General features: G+C 41.2%; 1 protein-coding gene across 5 annotated transcripts in view; it reads left to right on the top strand.

Annotated features, from left to right (window-relative positions):
* Positions 1-20,473, top strand: part of atp2b3b (ATPase plasma membrane Ca2+ transporting 3b) — a 117,685-nt gene that overhangs the window by 47,079 nt on the left and 50,133 nt on the right. For all 5 annotated transcript variants that reach the window (XM_030423454.1, XM_030423452.1, XM_030423450.1 and 2 more), the window contains 9 exons: positions 931-1,063; positions 5,954-6,063; positions 6,150-6,284; positions 6,874-6,980; positions 7,120-7,195; positions 7,703-7,861; positions 8,005-8,184; positions 18,319-18,406; positions 18,488-18,594. In XM_030423454.1, the coding sequence (XP_030279314.1) occupies positions 931-1,063; positions 5,954-6,063; positions 6,150-6,284; positions 6,874-6,980; positions 7,120-7,195; positions 7,703-7,861; positions 8,005-8,184; positions 18,319-18,406; positions 18,488-18,594 (1,095 nt within the window). The remainder of the gene's footprint in view (positions 1-930; positions 1,064-5,953; positions 6,064-6,149; positions 6,285-6,873; positions 6,981-7,119; positions 7,196-7,702; positions 7,862-8,004; positions 8,185-18,318; positions 18,407-18,487; positions 18,595-20,473) is intronic.

The raw sequence follows: 20,473 nt of genomic DNA, 5'->3' as shown, positions 1-20,473 counted from the left end.
TGCAACTAGATGTTTGACTTCTTCAGAAGGCAATGACACCTCCTCTGCCCAGTGCTTATCACTGGAGCACTCCAGGGGTGTGTGCTCAGCCCCCTCCTGTTCACACTGTACACCATGACTGCACTCCCAGACATCAGGAGATTGTAAAGTATGATGACAACACAACCATCATCAGCCATATTATAAACAAAAATGAGAGTTCATTTTTGGAGGAAATCAAGAACCTTGCAGGGTGGTGCACAGAGAAAAATCCACTACTCAACATCAGCAAAACCAAGGAGCTGAATGTTGATTTTAGAAAGACGGAGGCAAACACAAAAACCCCTGTCTACTACCGTGGAGCTGAGGTGGAGCAGGTGAACAGTTTTAGGTTCCTTGGAATTACCATCACTGAGAACCTTTCATGATCATCACACATCACCACCCTGGTTAAAAAAGCACAGAAAAGCATCTACCCACCCAGCCAAAATGTATTCACCCTGCTAACAAAAGATACAGAAGTATCTGCTGCCATACCACCAGACTGTGGAGCAGCTTCATTCCCTAGTCTGTGAGACCTCAATTCAGCATCAACGCTCAATTGTCTTGTAGATGTAGCGGGATTCAAAGGAGTCAAACTCCAGATTTCACCTCGGCCCCGCATAGCATGAAAACCGTTGTGATTTAAAGAATGACAATAAATGTACCTTGTACCTTATATCTGTTGCCCATACTTGGTCCTTCAAAAATATTTTAAATAAAACAGTCTTATATCTGTTCCTGAATTTTCATTGAATTTTTGCTGCCTCCCTCTCAACTTCTTTCAGTAAATCCATTTTACTCTGTCTCTGTCCTTGTGTCCTTCCTCCATCCATCATCATTCATTCTCATTCTACCCTTCCATCCACTCCTCCCACATCCCTCTGCTTTCCATCACTATCTCATATGTAGAAAATGATGAAGGACAATAACCTTGTACGTCACCTGGACGCGTGTGAGACCATGGGCAACGCCACAGCCATCTGCTCTGATAAGACCGGCACTCTCACTACCAACCGCATGACTGTGGTGCAGACTTTTTTAGGTGAGTGAAAACAAAAAAATCTTGAATATTCAAATAAAATTCAACAAGATTTAAAGCTGAAGTCTGTAACTATGTTTTTGTTATATTTGCCAAAATTGTCATTATGATCTGACAGTAGAATAAGATACAGGTCAGCTGAGTAAAAATCCACTGTCTGTGGGTCCATCCAGTGGCCCTAATTTGATTTGCAAGAATCCACCGCTCCCGGCTCAATAAAACCAGTCAGAGCCAAGGGGAGTGTCTGAGAAGTGTCGATCACTCTTGTGCACACGCTGCTAGCAGCACCCCTCCCCCGCACAGGAGCAGTGCCTGCTCTTACCTGGTCAGATACGTTAAAACTCAAACTGTAAACAATGGCAGAGAACAGACAACAACAACAGAGATGAAAAATGCTGTTGCAGTCGAGCTATGTAGCTTGTTGCTAAATCTAGCGTGTTAGCTTGTATGCTAACTCCAGCGTTTGGCTTGGTGTTTATGGCTACTGGTTAGCAAAAGTGTCTTTCAAGTGACTGGGCAGTTATAACGTTTGTTTATGTGTTCAGGACGCTCTGAAGTGGTTGAATTGGTTTAGAGAAATAACGTTACTAATGCTTCAGTAAGGCAGCATGGCGTTGCACCAGGTAATGATTTTGTGGTAACTCCCATCTATCGCAATGTGAGAAATATTGTTCTTTACTTGGGTAATTTAGTTGTATTGATCAGAAATAGCACAATCAGGGCTTAATGTTGTTATTGTAATTTTGAATGCGCCGTCTTGTTATCTGGCGTCCTGTGTTACCGCAGTTACAAGCCTGCTCATGCACAGCAGGCTCCTCTGTGGGGAGGGGCTTTGAAGGCAGGGCTGCAGCACAGCAGAGAGGAAGAAGGAGGGACCTGGGAGCTGTGCTCATTCAAATTTTCTAACTAAGTCCACTTTTTTCTCAAAACCCCAGACTGCAGCTTTAAGGTTCAAGATTCAATTGATTTGTGATTCATTTTGTGAACAGAGGATTGAACAACAAAATGATACTTGTAGTCAGTCACTACTCACGAAAACAAAATTACATAAATGGATAAGGCCGATGGAGGGTTGAAGATGAATTGCGAAGTCTCAGTCTGGTGAATGAAGCTGCTCTATGGTCTGGTGGTACAGCAGCAGATACTTCTGTATGTCTTGTCAGATGTCAGCAGGGTGAACAGATTGTGGCTGGGTGGGTGTTGTCTTTTATATAGACTAGTGCAGTGCCTGTAAGAAGAGTGTATTCCTATGAAAAAGTGGGAGGTTAAGAAGCTTTTTCATGGATGGCCATATGAGGCTGTGTTTGAAGGTGGGACGTCAGGGATATTTAGGTTTGTTGTGAAATCCAATATTCCAGGGTATAATTGGCTGTTTTTGACTATTTTTGATTTTGCCATTATATTTCACCTTAAAAACTATTTACTTGGTGTCATTATTTTCAGCACAACCTCACATGTGTGACTGTACAGTTATTTTTTTATTTTGACAAACTGTATTAACACAATGGACCTAAAATCACAAAAAAAACATAAAATCCGAGTAGAAAAAGTTAGATTTTTTTTACTGTGAAAACCACAAATATGTTAAACAAACCATTTTTTTTTTTTACTTATGATGCAAATATAAAGTGATGTTTGCTAAATTTGTGCATACATTTAAAAATGTACAAAGTTATATGTAACTATTTACATTTAAATGCAGGCAATGCTCAGGTCTGCCTGAGCTCCTTCCAGCTGAATGAAGAGCTGCACTGCCTGCTCCACATTCAGCTTCTCCTCATTCTGACTCATTAAACAAAAAACCGACTCCACTACACACTAAACACACTACACCAAACACTACATAACACACTAACTACACACTCCAAACACGCTAAATGTCACAAATCTCTCAACTCTCAATATCACAGTTTGTACACCGACCATCGTTGCATGTCAATCATCCGCCTCCGTCCCTCCCACAACTTCCTGTTCCTCAACAACCAAACTTGCTGCTTGGACACTTTCGTGACAAAAGCCCGTTTTTACCGTTTCTTCCTGCACCAGACACAAAGCAAACGTGACGGCAATGTTCGCGAAAAAGCGTGGTGGACATTATTTACCCTAGGTCCGGTTTTGGACATGCCGATGCGTCCGGTCCGTCGCCTCGGGAGGTGGGCCGTGTAGATAGCAGCTAGCGGCTAGCTGCTAGCTACACATGAACATCCACAGATTCTGATTTGTTGTCCGCGCGTCTCCTGATCTCCTCAGACCCGAACAGACTCGGTCCGGACTCATTTAATCTCATTAATCCACAACAGTAAGTTTAGATGCACAGAACGGACCGAACCGACGGCAAAATCCCGGTCCAGCTCGCGCCGCTGCAGGTATAAATCTGCTTGTTTCTTCAGGTATGTCGTGGGCTTGAGCTCTGCAGTGATTGGCTCTGGTGCGCACGTGACTGTGGTGGCTCTGGTGGACAATGCTCGGCGGAATTTGTAAAGCATTTATGAAATAATTTATTCACGGTATCACTGCAGTCCAAACAAATGCTTAGATGCACACCACTGAACCACGCAGCAGTCATGTTGAAAGTCTCGGGTCAGTGTGATCCTGATCCGCAGAGATATTTGACCAACAGACACATACACACACACACACATAGACAGACAGAGATTCCTTGTATTTATAGATAGATGAATGGGCCATGGGCTGATGCAAGCAGGGAAGATGTGTGTGTGCTTGTGTGTGTGTGTATATATATGTATATATATATATATATATACATATATATATATATATATATATACATATATGCGTGCTGTAGTACCGTATAAATTGTCATTTTTGCTGAGATTGCTGACAGATTTTGACCATTTGACACACGTTAATCTTGGATGTCAAACTAGTTGCAGGGGCTGCTGGAAGTAGTATAGAGATATGTCGTTTCCTGTCATTTTCCTGTTTAATGGTGAATCACTCCCTGCCATGGCCATGCTGTTCGGTGAAAATTCAAGCTTTCAATAACTTTTATTTGCAAAATTGTTAAGATTGCCCTGACAATATTTGAAGACGATCGGTATAAAGATGAGGTTTTGAGCATGTTTAGGTCCTCTCAAGTGAATTACTTTGGCATAGAGAGAACTAAATGAAGAAAGAAAGAAAGAAAGAAAGAAAGAAAGGATCGTTGGTTGGGGCTTAATAACACATAAAAAAATGTAACGCAGGTTAATCGCACTCTAAATCGCACTTGAACCCTTTCCCTTAACACTCCAAACAACTTTGTAAACATGATGGAGGCAGATGACTAAATGTTGCTGATCAGACTGAATGGAAAAGTCTCACTCCAGCCAGTCTTATTGTCTAGTTGTTACATTCTTTCTCAACCCCAGAATGCTCATGTGGTTAATAGTCAAACGTTATACCATTACTAGCAGACTGCTGTTACAGCATGATTAACATCATTAGCAGGGAGCATGGATAAAGATAGCAGGTGATTAGCAGTGATAGCCATAGCTGTCCCTCAACATGCGGTCTTCTTGTGTATTGAGGAACTATAGAGTTTATTCATGGTTAAACTGTAATCTGAACTGTGTATGTACTGTCTGCACCGGTGGTAAACAGCCGTCTGCTTTGAGCTCAGCCACTGCCCGACGCTCTCCACTCACTCACTACTAACTGCTCTGTTCTCAGTGGAGCTACACCAATCTCCAAAAGTCCAGATTCTGCTGTTGTCTATGCCATTTTAGCATCAGCATAATTTTATTTATTTTAAGCACAAAATTAAGTTGTCAAAAAATTATAAAACACTGTCAGGTTTATTATGTCCGTCTATACATAGTCACTTATCTACTCAAATCCATTTACAGTGAAATATTTTTAAATGCTTAGCAAATATTGGTATGTGCAATTAACCCAACTAAATTAATCTTTTCACTGAACTAACAATTTAAATATATTTGTACTTTTTTTCTTGCCAGATACCTGGCAGCACTTCTGCTCATATTTTCTTCAGATTCAACAAAAATGCAAACAGAAGTACACATCTGTACGCACACTGGTTTTTAACAGTGTTTAACTTTCTTTTCAATTAAATAGATAGATTAGGGTTAGGTTGAATCTTGCAGCCATGCCGTCTCCTCCTTAACATTATTGTGGGTCTCTCCCCAGCTAAGAGGGTCGGGTGCCTCATGGCAATCAGCTGGTTGCAGAAGGCATGGCTTCCAGTCATCAGGAGAGACCCAAGTACAAAACAAGTTAAAAGAACGTGTCCAAACCGATGAAAAACCATCTTGATGTATGGATGATGTATAAATCCACAGCGCAATGTACAGTTAACAAGAAAAAACAAGCTAAAAGTGGCAGCTTGATCACAATTCAACTGAATTAAAAGCACAATAAAAACTCAATAAAACTACAATGTACTGGGAGCTGCTACGAGGCTGCCACTAGTGTGGTGCCTTGTTGACAAAAAAATGGCATCTTGAAAAATAATTACATTACTTGCCCTCCATCATTTTAATTTTTAAAAATCAACAATCCTACAAGAGACAATATGATTACAAATTGTCTACTTCATCCAGCAGCGGGGCCAGCAGCAGAGCAACAGGAGTCACACTTCACTTTAAGCATGGAGAGAGTTAGCAAAGCTGACTGACAAGATGATGGCAGAAGATTTTTTGTCAAAGTGAAAAGCAACAGTGCCTGTTTGGCAATATGGCAGATTTAAACTCATTCATAATAGAGCACTCGATAACATTAATAAGGGAATGGAAGTCGTTACCTCACTGAGAAGTTGTAGGTGTGCAGCATGTTGCCTGAAGCTCTTCCTCAAACAACTCTGTCTTTTTTATTTCACCCACAGACTGAGAGGGTACTGGAAGTATACACATTAACGTGAGATTGTTTTCCCAGGTGACACACACCACCGTGTGATCCCAGACCCTGGTCAGCTCAACCCCCGAACACTGGATCTATTAGTCAATGCTATTGCTATCAACAGCGCCTACACCTCCAAGATCTTAGTGAGTCATGCAGAGACATGCCATGCCATTGTTGTACAGAAAGTAATTTTGTGACGCTAACTTGCTTCAATCATACTCTCTGTCAGCCACCAGATGTGGAGGGGGGTCTGGCTAAGCAGGTGGGCAACAAGACAGAGTGTGGCTTGCTAGGATTTGTATTAGACCTACAGCAGGACTACACACCTGTCAGAGAGCAGATCCCTGAGGAGAGACTATATAAGGTAGGAAACCATGCACCACATCCTCCTTCACAACTTTCATCTTATTCCTATATCCTATAAAAGTGACTATTGCAGCCTTAAAAGGATTATTTCAATTTAATTTATACAACTGAATCATCATCAATACTTTGTTTTTGTACATCTTCATATGTGCATGTGTAAAAGGAAGTTCAGCAATTTATTGCAAGGCAGTACAGGCCGCACTATCTTCCCTGTAATCATACAGAAATAATTCATTTACAGGGTCTCTTGATCATAAATACTGTCTTTACCCTCGGAGTGAAAAATCCAGTACAAAAGGAGAAAAGGACAATGTTACAACAAAACTTGGAGTCTGTAGTCAAGCTGCAATACAGTACAGATTAATTAGAATACAAAGGAGTTAATCTTTCAGTCAATTGCTTTACACAGATTTGACATCCAGCAAGCTTGACCACCCAGCATAATCGTTTATTACATTGATGCAGATGTTAACCCTTCAGTACACAATCCAACACACTCAGAGCCGGTTTTCCAGTCAGGTATGTGTCTGCCTGCCTCATCTTTTACTCTCTTTAATCATACATCTTGCTTTCCCTCGCTCTCTCAGGTGTATACATTCAACTCAGTGCGTAAATCCATGAGTACTGTGATCAAGCTGCCTGACGGTTCCTTCCGTCTGTACAGCAAAGGAGCCTCCGAGATCATGCTGAAGAAGTGAGTGAAGGAGGAGGATGTGAGAGGCATAGGCAGTCTGATGCAAATAAACAGAGGGGACTGTGTTTAAATGTAATTGACCAAATATGTTCCACTCATCAGTCCTGTCAATATTTTATGTCCTTCCATGTCTCTCCAGGTGTTCCTACGTACTAGATGCCAATGGAGAAGCGCGCAGTTTCCGCCCACGTGACAGAGATGAGATGGTCAAACAGGTGAGACTTTGGGACTTTAAACTCTTTAAACTTTAAACTATGCATAATGGTCTCTTCACTTTATCATGCTAGAACCATTCTTTATCATTCATCATTGCTCTCATCTAGCCTCTAATTTCTAACATCACTTGGATTAATGAACACAGCAAACTGTTTCAACTTTGCAAAGATATGGCACGCCAGTGCCTTCAAAGGTATTTTTAAATTATAAGTATTAGAAATAAGAAAATACAAATCTCTCTCTCTCTCTCTTTCTCTCTTTCTCTCTATCTATCTATCTCTCTATCTCTCTATCTATCTATCTATCTATCTATCTATCTATCTATTTAAAAGAGCATTCCCACCAAGGCATTCTAGAGGTCATCACCCATAACTTTTATCCGCCACATAATGGGGTAGTAATATAAATGTTTTTTTTGGTATACACCAAGTTAATGATTCTGTAGGGTGATGGGTGGTAATGTCTTCTTCCTCCTGAACATAGTTGTGCTAATTATTGACAAACAGGTGATTGAGCCAATGGCATGTGAGGGGTTGCGGACCATCTGCATTGCATATCGTGACTTACCATCCAATCCAGAGCCAGATTGGGACAACGAGGCAGAAATAGTGACAGAATTGACCTGCATAACCGTGGTTGGGATAGAGGACCCTGTGCGGCCTGAGGTAGGGTACCGTGGAGTGTATGTGTGTCTGGAGCTTTAGTTTCAGCTGAAACTGTGCTACTCACAATATGACACTTGAAGATGGATTTTAGAATTATTTGACATTGTGTCTTTCTGTGATAAAAATGTCCTTGTCCCTCCAAGGTACCTGATGCCATTCGTAAGTGTCAGCGTGCAGGCATTACGGTGCGGATGGTGACTGGCGATAACATTAACACAGCCCGGGCCATTGCTGCTAAATGTGGCATTATCCACCCTGGGGATGACTTTATCTGTTTAGAGGGCAAAGACTTCAACCGACGAATCAGGAACGAGAAAGGAGAGGTGAGTTTGGTTAGGTACAGGGTAAACTCACTCATTTTTTAACATGTTTTTTGGTCTATGAAGTTTTGGAGGCTACCAAAAATATTGGGTGGAAGGAGCCCACTGATATCTATGCTCTCATCTAGCCTCTAATTATTACAATCACTTGGATTAATGTACACACACACACACACACACACACGCACACACGCACACACATACACACACACACATATATTGTGGGAGTTGAAGCTCCTCAATAGTGTTAACTTGACTCGTGTACATTCACTTGAGCAGGAAAGAACTTCCAAAGGACTCAGATGTAAAAAGATACAACAAAATATATTTATTCCAAGGTCTTGCTGTGCATGAATTGAATCAAATGAATTTAGCTTTTACATATTTATAATTATCTTATTAGTCAATTAAATCAGTTATTTATTTCCATTCACGTGAATTTTTAAACAAAATACAAACTGCACTTATTTATTTAACTGGAACATATAAAACACAATTTGGCTCCAACATACCGGCCCCTATACTCTTGATTGGAGACAATTACCAAATTATATAATACATATTATAAGTGGAGCCAAAGAAATTAAAGTACTTCTAAATAAGCAATCTTCTTTTTCATTTCATGATTTACCATATGCCTCATTCAACTTGCTGGTCTTGGTCCTTATGCGGACCTGACGTATCAGTCCAAACTTGTCCAGGACTGTCTGGATGACCTTTCCCATTACCCAGGAGTTGCAAGGTGCAGTCATCTACAACCAACACGATGTCTCCTATGGCAAAGTTGCGAGATGGGTGCAACCAATTGTGGTACTCTTGAAGCTGTGGTAGATATTCGTTTGTTCAATCTCTTCCAGAATATGTCCGCTATATACTGGATCTGTTTCCATCTCCTGCTCGAGTAGAGATCCTGGTTGTCAAACAGACCTGGTGGTAGAGATGGCTTGCTTTGGAGAAGGAAGAGATGGTTTGGTGTAAGCGCCTCCAGATCGTCTGGATCACTAGACGCCTTGGTTATAGGCCGAATGTTGATGATGGCCGCTGCTTCACATAGCGGGGTATACGCTGTTGAAGAAAATCATTCAAGTCCTGTTGAGCAGTTTGCTGTGGTGATGTGTTTATTCAAAGAATACCAGTAAACTGGTGAACCGACAGGCACAGAGCGGGTCTGAGCCGGTGAGTCGACCCAGAGCAAATGAAACAACAGCATTTTATACAGTAAGAACAAAGGAGACAAAATGGCAGGTTCAATCAATGGGAATACAAAAGAAAGGAAGGGGGGGGGGGCACTGTGGGGAGTGCGATTAGCTCATCACAGCTGATCACATTAGTTTGATCGCATTTAACATAGTGATCAAATTGGCCCTGGATGTCTTTTGATTAAGGGATAGGAGACTGACAGGAATCACCATTTAAGGTCTGGAGGTCAAAGGGCCCCGTCACTCCAAATGTGTATTTTCTTCCTCAATCCACCCTTTTTTTTTTTTTAAATACACACAAGGTCACAGTCAATTTGTATTTCAAACAGAGAATCGGGATTTTCTTCCTCTATTGGTGGAGCAGGTTGGGTCACAGTGGAGTTCATGATTTTAGTAGTGGTTTGGGTGATAAGGGATTTGCACATAGTGTGATAACAGTCAAGGCTCCAAACGCAAACAAAACAAATTCAAAACTTAAATAACCAAAAGACCCTAGCTTTTCTTTAAACCAGTCCAACAAACAAGGGGTAACAGGGTTATGAAATGTCTTGGCAAAGTTATGCAAGTGGTTCGTTATTTCTTGTAAGGTGGCATTGTGGTCAGGTATGAACTTACAGCATTCAGTTCCAATTACAGCACAAGTTCCTCCTTGGGAGGCCAATAAGTAGTCCAGTGCCACTCGATTTTGTAACGTCATCATTCCTACTGTGGTCATCTCTTGTGAGAGCATGGACATGTCTTTTGCAGTGGAGTTTGCAAAATCTTCCACTGCATGGGAGAGGTCTCTTATTTGGTCCAAGGATGCCATGAATCCATAACTTGGAATGAGAGCACCAAAAATGTTGTCCATGGGGTTTGTGTGTGTGTATATAAGTCTCTCTTTACCATGTGAACCTCCGGTAGCCCAGTAAGGACTCTGATAGCTGGTATCACATGACCCAGACCACATACTCCAGACCATCCTTTTGGTAAGTATTCGTAAGCCTTTGTGCTGCAAATCCAGTACACACCCTTTGGTAAAGATAAGGAGCAATGATTCATCACTGAAACAAGGTGGTTATACTTCTCAATGAAGTCTGGAGAGAAATTTTGTCCTGGAGGCACATTTTCTTTGGACTCATCAATTGCAAGCTGTGGTGAAGCATATATAGAGTCACATTTAGATGTTTCAACGTCAGTGTTCCAATTTCCTTCAACACATCATTCCAGTGTCTTTGGAACTGGAAAGGTCCGGTTTGTAGTGTCTCTTGCTTTCTCTGCTCTGTGGATGTGCTGGTGGGTGTTCCACAGCTTCTTCTGGGCCTCCAATTCCAGTGTCGCTCCTCTGCTCCTCTGGAAGCTGGCGTACATCTTCTTCTGGGTCTCTGGTGCCAGCGTTGTCCTTTGGGGGGGAAGATACTTCCCAGGACCCAACACTTTATGGCTCCATAGGCGATAAGGAAGATGATCCACTGGATGTAGAGGGACCCTGCGGATTTCTTATGCATGGGCGGGGTGTCTTCTTACAGTGTGATGCTTGGATCCAAGAGGAACGACCCTCACGCTTGACTGCTATGTTGGTGGTAAGCAGGACGTGTTGTGTTTTCGACCAGCAGGGCGTTTTTCCTCCGGAACTCTCTGATGCAGACCCAATCTCCTGGTTGTAGCACTGCTTGGCTGCTAGGAGGTGACTGGACAGTTTTTACTTGTCTGTGGAGTAGCTGAATAGCAGAGGTTAAGGAAGAGCACAGTGTGCACATAGACTCATCCATGGCATGGAGGTTCATCTTCTTTATCCTTGTTGCTTGGCAAACATTTCGCTAAAGAAACGAAATCAGCCTTCTTACAGGCCCAGGCTTCAGCCCGGTTGGACAACGTGTCTATACATACAACAATATTGTTATATCCAGAATCAGCCTTCTTGTAGGCCCAGGTTTCTGAAAGGTCCGGACGAGGTTTTAAAAGAAAATTTGTGGTGCAGCAAGTGAGGCATAGTCAATTATCCATTGTCTACAATAACCTGTCATTCCTAAAGATGTCTTCATCTGTGACATATTTGTGGATTTTGGCATTTCCACTATAGCTTTTATCCTGGACAGAGGAAGGACTCTTGTAGAACCGGATCATGTGTCTCCAAAGTATTTCTGACACAACTGAGCCTTCTTTAGTGAGGCTTTTGTGGCCCTTCGCCGCTAAAGCTTTGAGAAAGACGACTGTGTCAGTCTCACATGCAGCAGTAGAGGGAGAGGTCAAATGCAAACAGATACTGGCTATCTTTATGTAGTGGAACAGAGAAAAATGCACTGCAAAGGTTGAGATCGTATAATGAGTCAAATTGGCTGATATTGAAGATAATACAGTTGTAGGATTTGGAACTAAAAGAAAACAGGGGAGTACCACTTCATTAATAGCTTGCAGATCTTGTACAAATCTATACTTTTATCTTTTTTTTTTTTTTTTACAGGAAGTATAGGAGTGTTACATGGACTGTTCCATGACACCATTATCCCTTGGTTTAACAGAGATAGAATTATGGGACGAATGCCTTTACTCTTTTCTCGAGAGAGGGGATAATGCGAGATCCTTGACAGGGGGCATTCTGTTTTAGCAAAATGTGTGCTGGCTCAGCGGTTTTAATAAAACCAATGTCATTAGAGGAAGAGGCCCATACTGACGGGGCACACTAGACACAACTCTATCATGGACTTTCCCTTTCCCTTCACCTATTGGCTGATTTTGATCTATCAGAGCATCTAACACAGTTGTTTTATGATCATTAGTCTCTAAAAAAGATGCCATCAGGTTTGCAATAGATGGTGCCATTTAGGTTGCGTAACAAATCTCGTCCTAACAGATTCATGGGTGTGGTATCTGATAGAAGAATGGAGTGGAAAGTAGTGAAACTGGACATACTTTCAGTGAAAGGATCTATAGATACTTGAGTAGTCTTAGATACAGGTAGGCAAATAGGAATACTTCCAACCCCCACAGCTCTAACTGTTTTCTTTAGAAACTTTAAAACGAGAATATTTAGTTGGTTTTACTGGAGAAAAAGAGATCTCCTGTATCTATCAAGAATTATGTTAATTCACATTTATCATTTAATTAGGTTATTCTTTAGTTTTTGCTAATTTAATTAGTGGAGCTTGAGTTATCGTTTCTCCTGTTTCACTGTTGTCACTGTCCTGACAGTGCTACTGGTTATACTTTTGCGTTGGTGGGTCTTCTATTTGGTTACTTGATGGAAATGCCTTGGCAGGGTACATGGAGCTACTTTGTTTGGGCAGTTTCTTACTCAATGACGTAGCTCAACACATAAGAAGAAATTCTCATGGTTAGAGAAAGGTGGCCTGTGGCTTTGCTCATGGTGTGAGGGCCAGCATCTTTTGCACCCTCTCTCTTTTTGGAAGCTTGCTTTGCCACTGCGTTCTCCTCTGGTTGTTCCACCTGTGTAGTGAGACACTTGAGAAACTATTAGCATTTCATGCATTCTACATATTCTTTGTTCTGTGTTATCCCAATCGTGTGGTGCTATTTCTACCAATTCAGTCATTGGTTTTCTTGACCACCAAACTCTCAATTGTACCTTTGTCCTGATTTTTGGTTGAAGACTATTCACAAACAAATGTTGCATGTAATCAGGTGGAATTACATTTTAGATTCTGCATAACAGCAGCTACTTTCATCCGTCTAAATTTTGAGGGAGGAGAAATGCTTATTTTTTTCTTATCTGGGAGAGTACTCAATTTCTCTCTCATATTTTCCAATCTTAGAATTTTTACTTAACCCAATTTAAACAAATGTTGCAACACATGACAAACAAACATCAAACAAAAGCTAGTGTCACCATAATTATCATGCATGTACTTCACAGGACCAGTAAATCTCTCTCAGACCTTCTACTGAAACAACTTCCCATTTTCCTTTTGAAAATATAAAAGGAAAACAAAAAGTTCCTTTATACTCTCTTACTTTAACCGACAATTCACTGACAAATCTTTTCAATCAACGCTCTACTCAGAAGATACAAATCATCCCTTTTTTGTGTAACGAGAATAAATCAGATCGTTACGTAACGAGAATAAATCAGATCGTTACAGAATGAAAAATATACATCAAGTATTGGGATCTCTTATCCCTGGGATAACAAATTATCCCTACTGCTTCCTACTGGTCCTACATAGGCCTATCTTCTCAGTGGGCAAACCTCTTGTTCCCCAAATCAGAGCTCTATATCACCATGTGGATGTTAAGTAAGATGCTAACCCCTAGATGCTTGGCCTTTATGAGAGCGAATCTTCATAAGACTAGGAAAACACAAGCAATTCCACAACTATTCAAAAGCTATGAAAACAAGCATTCCTATACATCTAAAAACTAACTTCCCAATAACATCGCTTTCGAAACCATACAACACCAAAAGGAATTTCCACAAAACACACAGCAAATTTACTTGAATGTTGGATGGCGTCACCCTTCCTTAGGACTCCCTCCTCGACACACCTCCAACAATGCACAGCAACAGTAATTCGGTTTTCAAAAGGACCTTTTACCTCTGCAATTTAGTTCTCAGGTCACTGGCACGTCGTTGGTCTGAAAAAAAGGAATCTCTGTAGAAGGTTTGTTGCCGTCCAGGCCATGGCACCAAATTGTTGAAGAAAATCATTCAAGTCCTGTTGAGCAGTTTGCTGTGGTGATGTGTTTATTCAAAGAATACCGGTAAACTGGTGAACCGACAGGCACAGAGCGGGTCTGAGCCGGTGAGTCGACCCAGAGCAAATGAAACAACAGCATTTTAAACAGTAACAACAAAGGAGACAAAATGGCAGGTTCAATCAATGGGAATACAAAAGAAAGGGGGGGGGGCACTGTGGGGAGTGTGATTAGCTCATCACAGCTGATCACATTACTTTGATCGCATTTAACATAGTGATTAAATTGGCCCTGGATGTCTTTTGATTAAGGGATAGGAGACAGACAGGAATCAACCATTTAAGGTCTGGAGGTCAAAGGGCCCCGTCACTCCAAATGTGTATTTTCTTCCTCAACACGCTCTCCTCATCAAGTTTCTGTAGCTCTCAGGGTGACGTTCAGGATCTTCCTCACAGACTTGATCATCCTCTCCCAGACTCTTCCATGGTTGGAGCCAGTGGGAGGATTTAATATCCACTGGATGCCACTCTGGTATACAGTGTTGGGAATAAAGGCGTTACAATAAACGGCGTTACTAATGGCGTTACTTTTTTCCAGTAACGGGTTACCGACTATTAAATGTGGCGCGTTACAAACTGAAGCTGCTCATTGAAGCTGTTGTCATCTGACTCGGCTCTCAGCCACCGGAGCTGCAAAGCTGTTTTACTTTTACTTTTATTTTTTTTAGCTTGGCGAGGGAGGAGGGAGGGGCGGGACAACCGCATAAGTGAAGGTGATTGGCTCTGTAAGGTAGAGTGATAGTTCGTAAGCCAATCAGAGGCAGTGTTCAGTTTACACACAAACCACACACGCACACAGCAGCCTCACACACAAACTAGCAGAGGTGAACTGCAGCAATGGCGAGTCTGGATGGAAAGTTAACGTTTTCAAAGTGGAAGTACAGACACTACTTTAATCTTTTTTGTCTACGTCCGTTGTAAGCAACTCTTATCTAATGAATCATCTCTCAGCGGCACACGCTTCTACAAAACTAGTGGCCAAAAACACGTGTTGACACTGTTGATGATGACAGCAGGCCAGGTGTGGCTAATGTGAGCTCCGCTAACAAAGAAGGACACGGAGCTGTCCAAGCAGCTACAGCTGGATTTCTCTGCTCCAGCTTCACAAAAACTTGACACAGACTGAACTGAATCCAATGATAGACAGGTATGTTGTTGAGAACATGCTCCTGTTATCAACAGCTGACTCAGACTCCTTCAGAGCACTCACTGGTAAAAATATCGGGGGGAACAGGTGCCGGTCCGCCATACAGAAAGAAATTTTCTAAATACATGGATGCCGAGTAGCTAAAATGAATGCCAAGCTCAAAACGGGGAATAATTAAAAGTAACGCAATAGTTACTTTTCCTGGTAACTAGTTACTTTTATAGTGGAGTAATTCCGTTTCTAACTCAGTTACTTTTTGGAAGAAGTAACTAGTAACTATAACAAATTACTTTTTTAAAGTAACGTGCCCAACACTGCTGGTATAGAGTGTTTTCGATCTTGGAGCTATTCCACTCATCAATGGCTCACTTTAACTCATGCTCACCTCCAACAAAGTTAGTTCCATTGTCTGAACGGAGGATCTTCACCTGGCCTCTTTTAGCAATAAAGCGAGAGCATGTATTAAGCCTGAAAACACTACTGCTTCTCTTCACATTTTCACCTTTTTGGAGTACCATGATTTCTTTGGCAAAAGCCTTTCCTTGACAATAGTGAATGATATCTTGCTCTGCTTCCATAAGGTTCTCCACTGTGAGATTACAAACATCTGCTCTTGAAGTTCCACTCTTTGTCAACTTCAGGTGGAGCAAGAGTAGTGTTCAACTCCTTCCTCTTTTGACACAACTCAGCAGAGTGCTCATAACCTTAAGCATCCAAGTGACCGCCTTCTTAAGATGATTCCGTGAAGAGAAGTATTGCATTAACTCCAGTAGAGCATCCTCTTGATTTTCAGTTGCAGTTGCACCAACCACGGCAGTCCTTACCTCTGGGTCATCTGTGGTTGGATCCCCAGGGTCTTCTGGGTTTTCGGGCCAATCTTGAGTTTGGTGAGAAATTCTGGATGAATTTTTCTGCCTTGAGACAGTTGTGCTGTCTGTCCAGAATACAGACTCTTGGAGATTCAGATCTCAACATGTGATCCATGCAGGCGGTCATGTTGGCTGTTGTGAGCTCCATGTGAGGGATAGTCATGGGCCTAAGTGGAGCCACTCTGGCTCTCTTCGCTAGCTGTTTCAGTGCAGTTTTCCAAGCAGGCCACTCATGAGCCAGCTCTTCAGGTATCAGGACATCCCAGCCTATCTTCAGTCTGCAGAGGTGTTGCAAGATTCCCTTAGTTGAGAGCATCACTGTTGACAAGATACCAAATGGATCATAAACTGAGCTTACAAGGGATAGGATTTTTCTCATGGTGGGTGCTTTGTCTAGCATGATGATCTTAAAACTGAAGCTACCAGATTTGATACACCAGTGAACCCCCAAAGCTCGCTCTATGGGAAGTGCATCCGGATTCAAGTCAAGGTCTTTAACCTCGGTTGCCCTGTCCTCTTTTGGAATAGCCGACAGCATGGCCCTGTTGTTGCTTACCCACTTGATGAGCCTGAATCTACCCTTTTTACATACAGCTCGTAGGGTGTGGTACAATGACACTGCCTCTTCTGAGTGGACTGATTTGAGACAGTCGTCCTCATAGAAGTTGCTGAGCACTGTGTCGACTGCTTGGGTGTTGCCACTTGTCAATGGCCTCTTGTAAATTATATTTATTATATTACCTTTTGTTGCAGGAATGGTTTTCTGGGAAAATGTATCTGGGAGCTCCAGAAAGTCATTGCAGTCCAAGCTGCTCACTTCCAGTCCAGACACTACATGACTGCTCACAATCCTTTTCTCTTCCATCTCTCCCTTTAATAAGATGTGTGTCTTTCTGCCTGTGAAGTTGAGCTCTTTCATTAGACCCTCAGTACAAAAGCAGGCAGTACTGACGGGGTTGAGGAAGCACAAGTCGTCATCACCTTTTGGCCCTAGTTGCTCTTTACTATAGCTAAGATGCTCTCTGTGTTCTCAGCACTTGTAGCTCCATAGGTTTACATTTACATTTTAGTGCATTTAGCAGATGCTTTTGTCCAAAGTGACTTACAGTAATTCATACATACATTCATGCAAGGTGTCAACCAGCACATCAGGAGCAGTTTGGGTTTCAGTATCTTGCCCAGAACGCTTTGACATGCAGACCAGGGGAATTGAATCAGCAATCTTCTGATAACAAGACCCTGGCTCTACCCCTGAGCCACAGCCGTGGCACACTGGTGCCCACAAACCTACTTACAACTAACTCTACCGGCCTTTCCTCGCCTTTGCACGACTCATGATCAGGCCTTATGTCTTTGTTCCCAACACTATATTTGCTCTTCATGTGTAACACTGTAGGGTGCAACTGTGTGCAGACTTGGCAGGTCATCTTCTCATTACATGAGTTACTCATGTGGTCCTGTTTAAGGCAGCTGAAGCACAGACCTTTCGCTCGTAGGAAGTCAAACTCCTTATGAAGAGACTTCTTCATTTTCTTGCACTGTTCCATAGAATGTTCTGCATCATGACAGAAAAGACATGCTTTGGAAAATGCATGTACTTGGCTGTCAGTAGCCTTACTTCTAGGCTTAAGCATGGGACTCTTTGCTTGATGGCTTGTGCTAGTTGCAGCTGTGATGAAACCTTTTTTTGTTACCACTTCTACTATGCAACTTCTCATCCATTTGACCTTTAGCTGAGCTCTTTGTAGAGAAGTCCTTTATGTCACCGAACAAAAAAAATAAAAAATAGCCTACTTAAGTCAATGTAGATTTTAACCTACCCATTTGATACAAACTCAGTGACTCGGAACTCAAAAAGACCAAATTCTAAAACAAAAGCTCACTGTCCTGTGTTGCCTGTGACCTAAACAAGCCTATGCTGTATGTGCCCTGCAGGTGCAGCCAATTAAAAGATACATGCTTTATACAGCACATGCACTTTACAAACATACATTACGTGTTCAGTCTATCCAAACGGTAAGAGTGTAGTGTGGTTAACTGCTAGATAGCACTAGATAAGAGCCAGTTTCAAAGTGCGTCTTTGATGCTTCTTTCCCTCCATCGAATGTACAGTAAAACACTCTGGATAAACAGCGACTTCTAGTGCATGGAGAAAATTGTTAAAAGGTCCTTGATTGTGTTATTCATCATCACAAAACTTTTCTCCCTCTTGCTCACCATCTGGCTGACAGATTGAACAGGAACGTATTGACAAAATTTGGCCCAAACTCCGCGTGTTGGCTCGGTCCTCGCCAACAGACAAACACACACTGGTCAAAGGTAAGTTTTATAACCTAAACACAGGAACACACACATTCACTCAAAACACTTATAGCCTGTTTTTTGCCTATTTGTATCCAGGAATCATCGACAGCAGCGTCATAGAACAGAGGCAGGTTGTCGCAGTAACAGGAGATGGAACCAATGACGGGCCAGCCTTGAAGAAAGCTGATGTGGGCTTTGCCATGGTAACCTGACATATTATTCACTACTAATGTCTATTTCCATTTAATATTTCAGTAGTTAATAAGTGACTAAAGACAATAATTAATTTCTTGATAGATGAGGACCAGACAGGTTTTGTCAGTAATAGGCAAACGCACAATTACCTACGGAGAGCCCTTAATATTATTAATTACATTTCCAAAGGAACATCAGGTGCAGTCCTTCTCAACCTTGATGCTGAGAAGGCTTTTGATTCTGTAGGATGAGATTTCTTATTTCACATTATGGAAAGATTTGGTTTTAGTGATATGTATATAATGCCTAAGCATGCTCTATTCCTCTCCAACTGTTATGTGTGCTTCTGCTGTGTGTGTTCTGTTGTGTGTGTCTCTCTCTTTCGGTGTGTGTGTTTCTCATGGCACCCTCCTCCCTCTCCACCTGAGCACACCTGAGTGTAATGGGTGCTCTGGTGGAGTGGAGGAGGTGATAAAAGGGCAGAGAGTGCAGGGACAGGGGAGGAGCATGGAGATCACACACACAGGCAACAGCACACTTGTGAGGAGTGTTCTCCTTTGTCACTAACAGGTTTGGTTAAACCTCCATGCATGTTTATATAAATATATATATATATGTATATATATATATAAATATATATATATATATATATATATATATATATATATACATATACATATATATATATATATATATATCTATGTATATATATATCTATGTATTTATATATATATATATATATATATATATATATATATATATATATATATATATATATACATATATATATATATACATATATATATATGTATATATACATAGATATATATATATATATCTATGTATATATATATCTATGTATATATATATATATATATATATATATATATATATATATATATGTATATATACATATATATATATATATATCTACAACACATATCTACAACACTGAACAAGATAATTATTAATTGCCCACTGATTGTTTTTTAGTAGGAAACTATCTAAACTACTACTTCTTCCTCTTTCTCTACTACTCATAGGTGTGATAGGCAAAGGACAATAAAGCAGGAAAATATACGACTCTACATGTTTCTCTTTACATTTAGTTTGTCTAGTTGTTGGCTTCTGCTAAGAAAGAAATAGTTCGCCCCACACGTCCAAAATTCTTTCAAACACAGTTTTTCCCAGAGATTTTTTTGTAGTAGCAGTGCTCTGAGTCGGTAACATAGCAACACTTGGGGCGTCCAGGGGCATGCCCCCTCCCAGAGGAAAAATTGAAAAATAACCCTTTAAATGGTGACTACTGGTGAGATTTTTGAAGAAGAAAAAAAAATATATATATATATATATATTTTCAGAGTTTCAGAATCTAAGACATGAGACAAAATAGTGTAGAAGTTGACATTGCTGCTTGAAAATATGTTAACTTCTTGAGCATTAGAGAACTTTTTAACCATTATTTTCTTTATTATTTTATTCTTTTATGGAAACAGAATCTGTTTCAGAAGTCAGTCGGTCACATGACATGGGTATTGAGAAAAAAAAAAATTCTGCATATTAAAGGTCCCATATCATAAAAAACAAGTTTTCTCTGGTCTCTACATATATAAGCTGGTCCTCCCTGAGCCTGCCAACTCCCTGAATGAGGAAAACAAGTGATTCCTGCATGGTCTCTGCAGCCCACCCACTGGTAAAACGGGGCTCCTACAGGCTGTTCAGATTCTGCTCCTTTCGTTACGTAATGAAAGGAGTCATTATCATAGGCCGACCTCCTCTGCGCGGTGATAGGAGATATCAGAGAGGGGGGCGTTCATCCCCGAGGTGAAGTTCGGTGTGTCCAGCAATGAGACAGCAGTGTTTTGCAACGTTGTCGCTCAGAGCTAG

The sequence above is a fragment of the Sparus aurata genome, chromosome 7 (assembly GCF_900880675.1).
Source record: "Sparus aurata chromosome 7, fSpaAur1.1, whole genome shotgun sequence".
In the NCBI taxonomy this organism is placed as follows: domain Eukaryota; kingdom Metazoa; phylum Chordata; class Actinopteri; order Spariformes; family Sparidae; genus Sparus; species Sparus aurata.
Note: the sequence above shows the minus strand (reverse complement) of the source record. Positions and strands in the feature narration are given on the sequence as shown.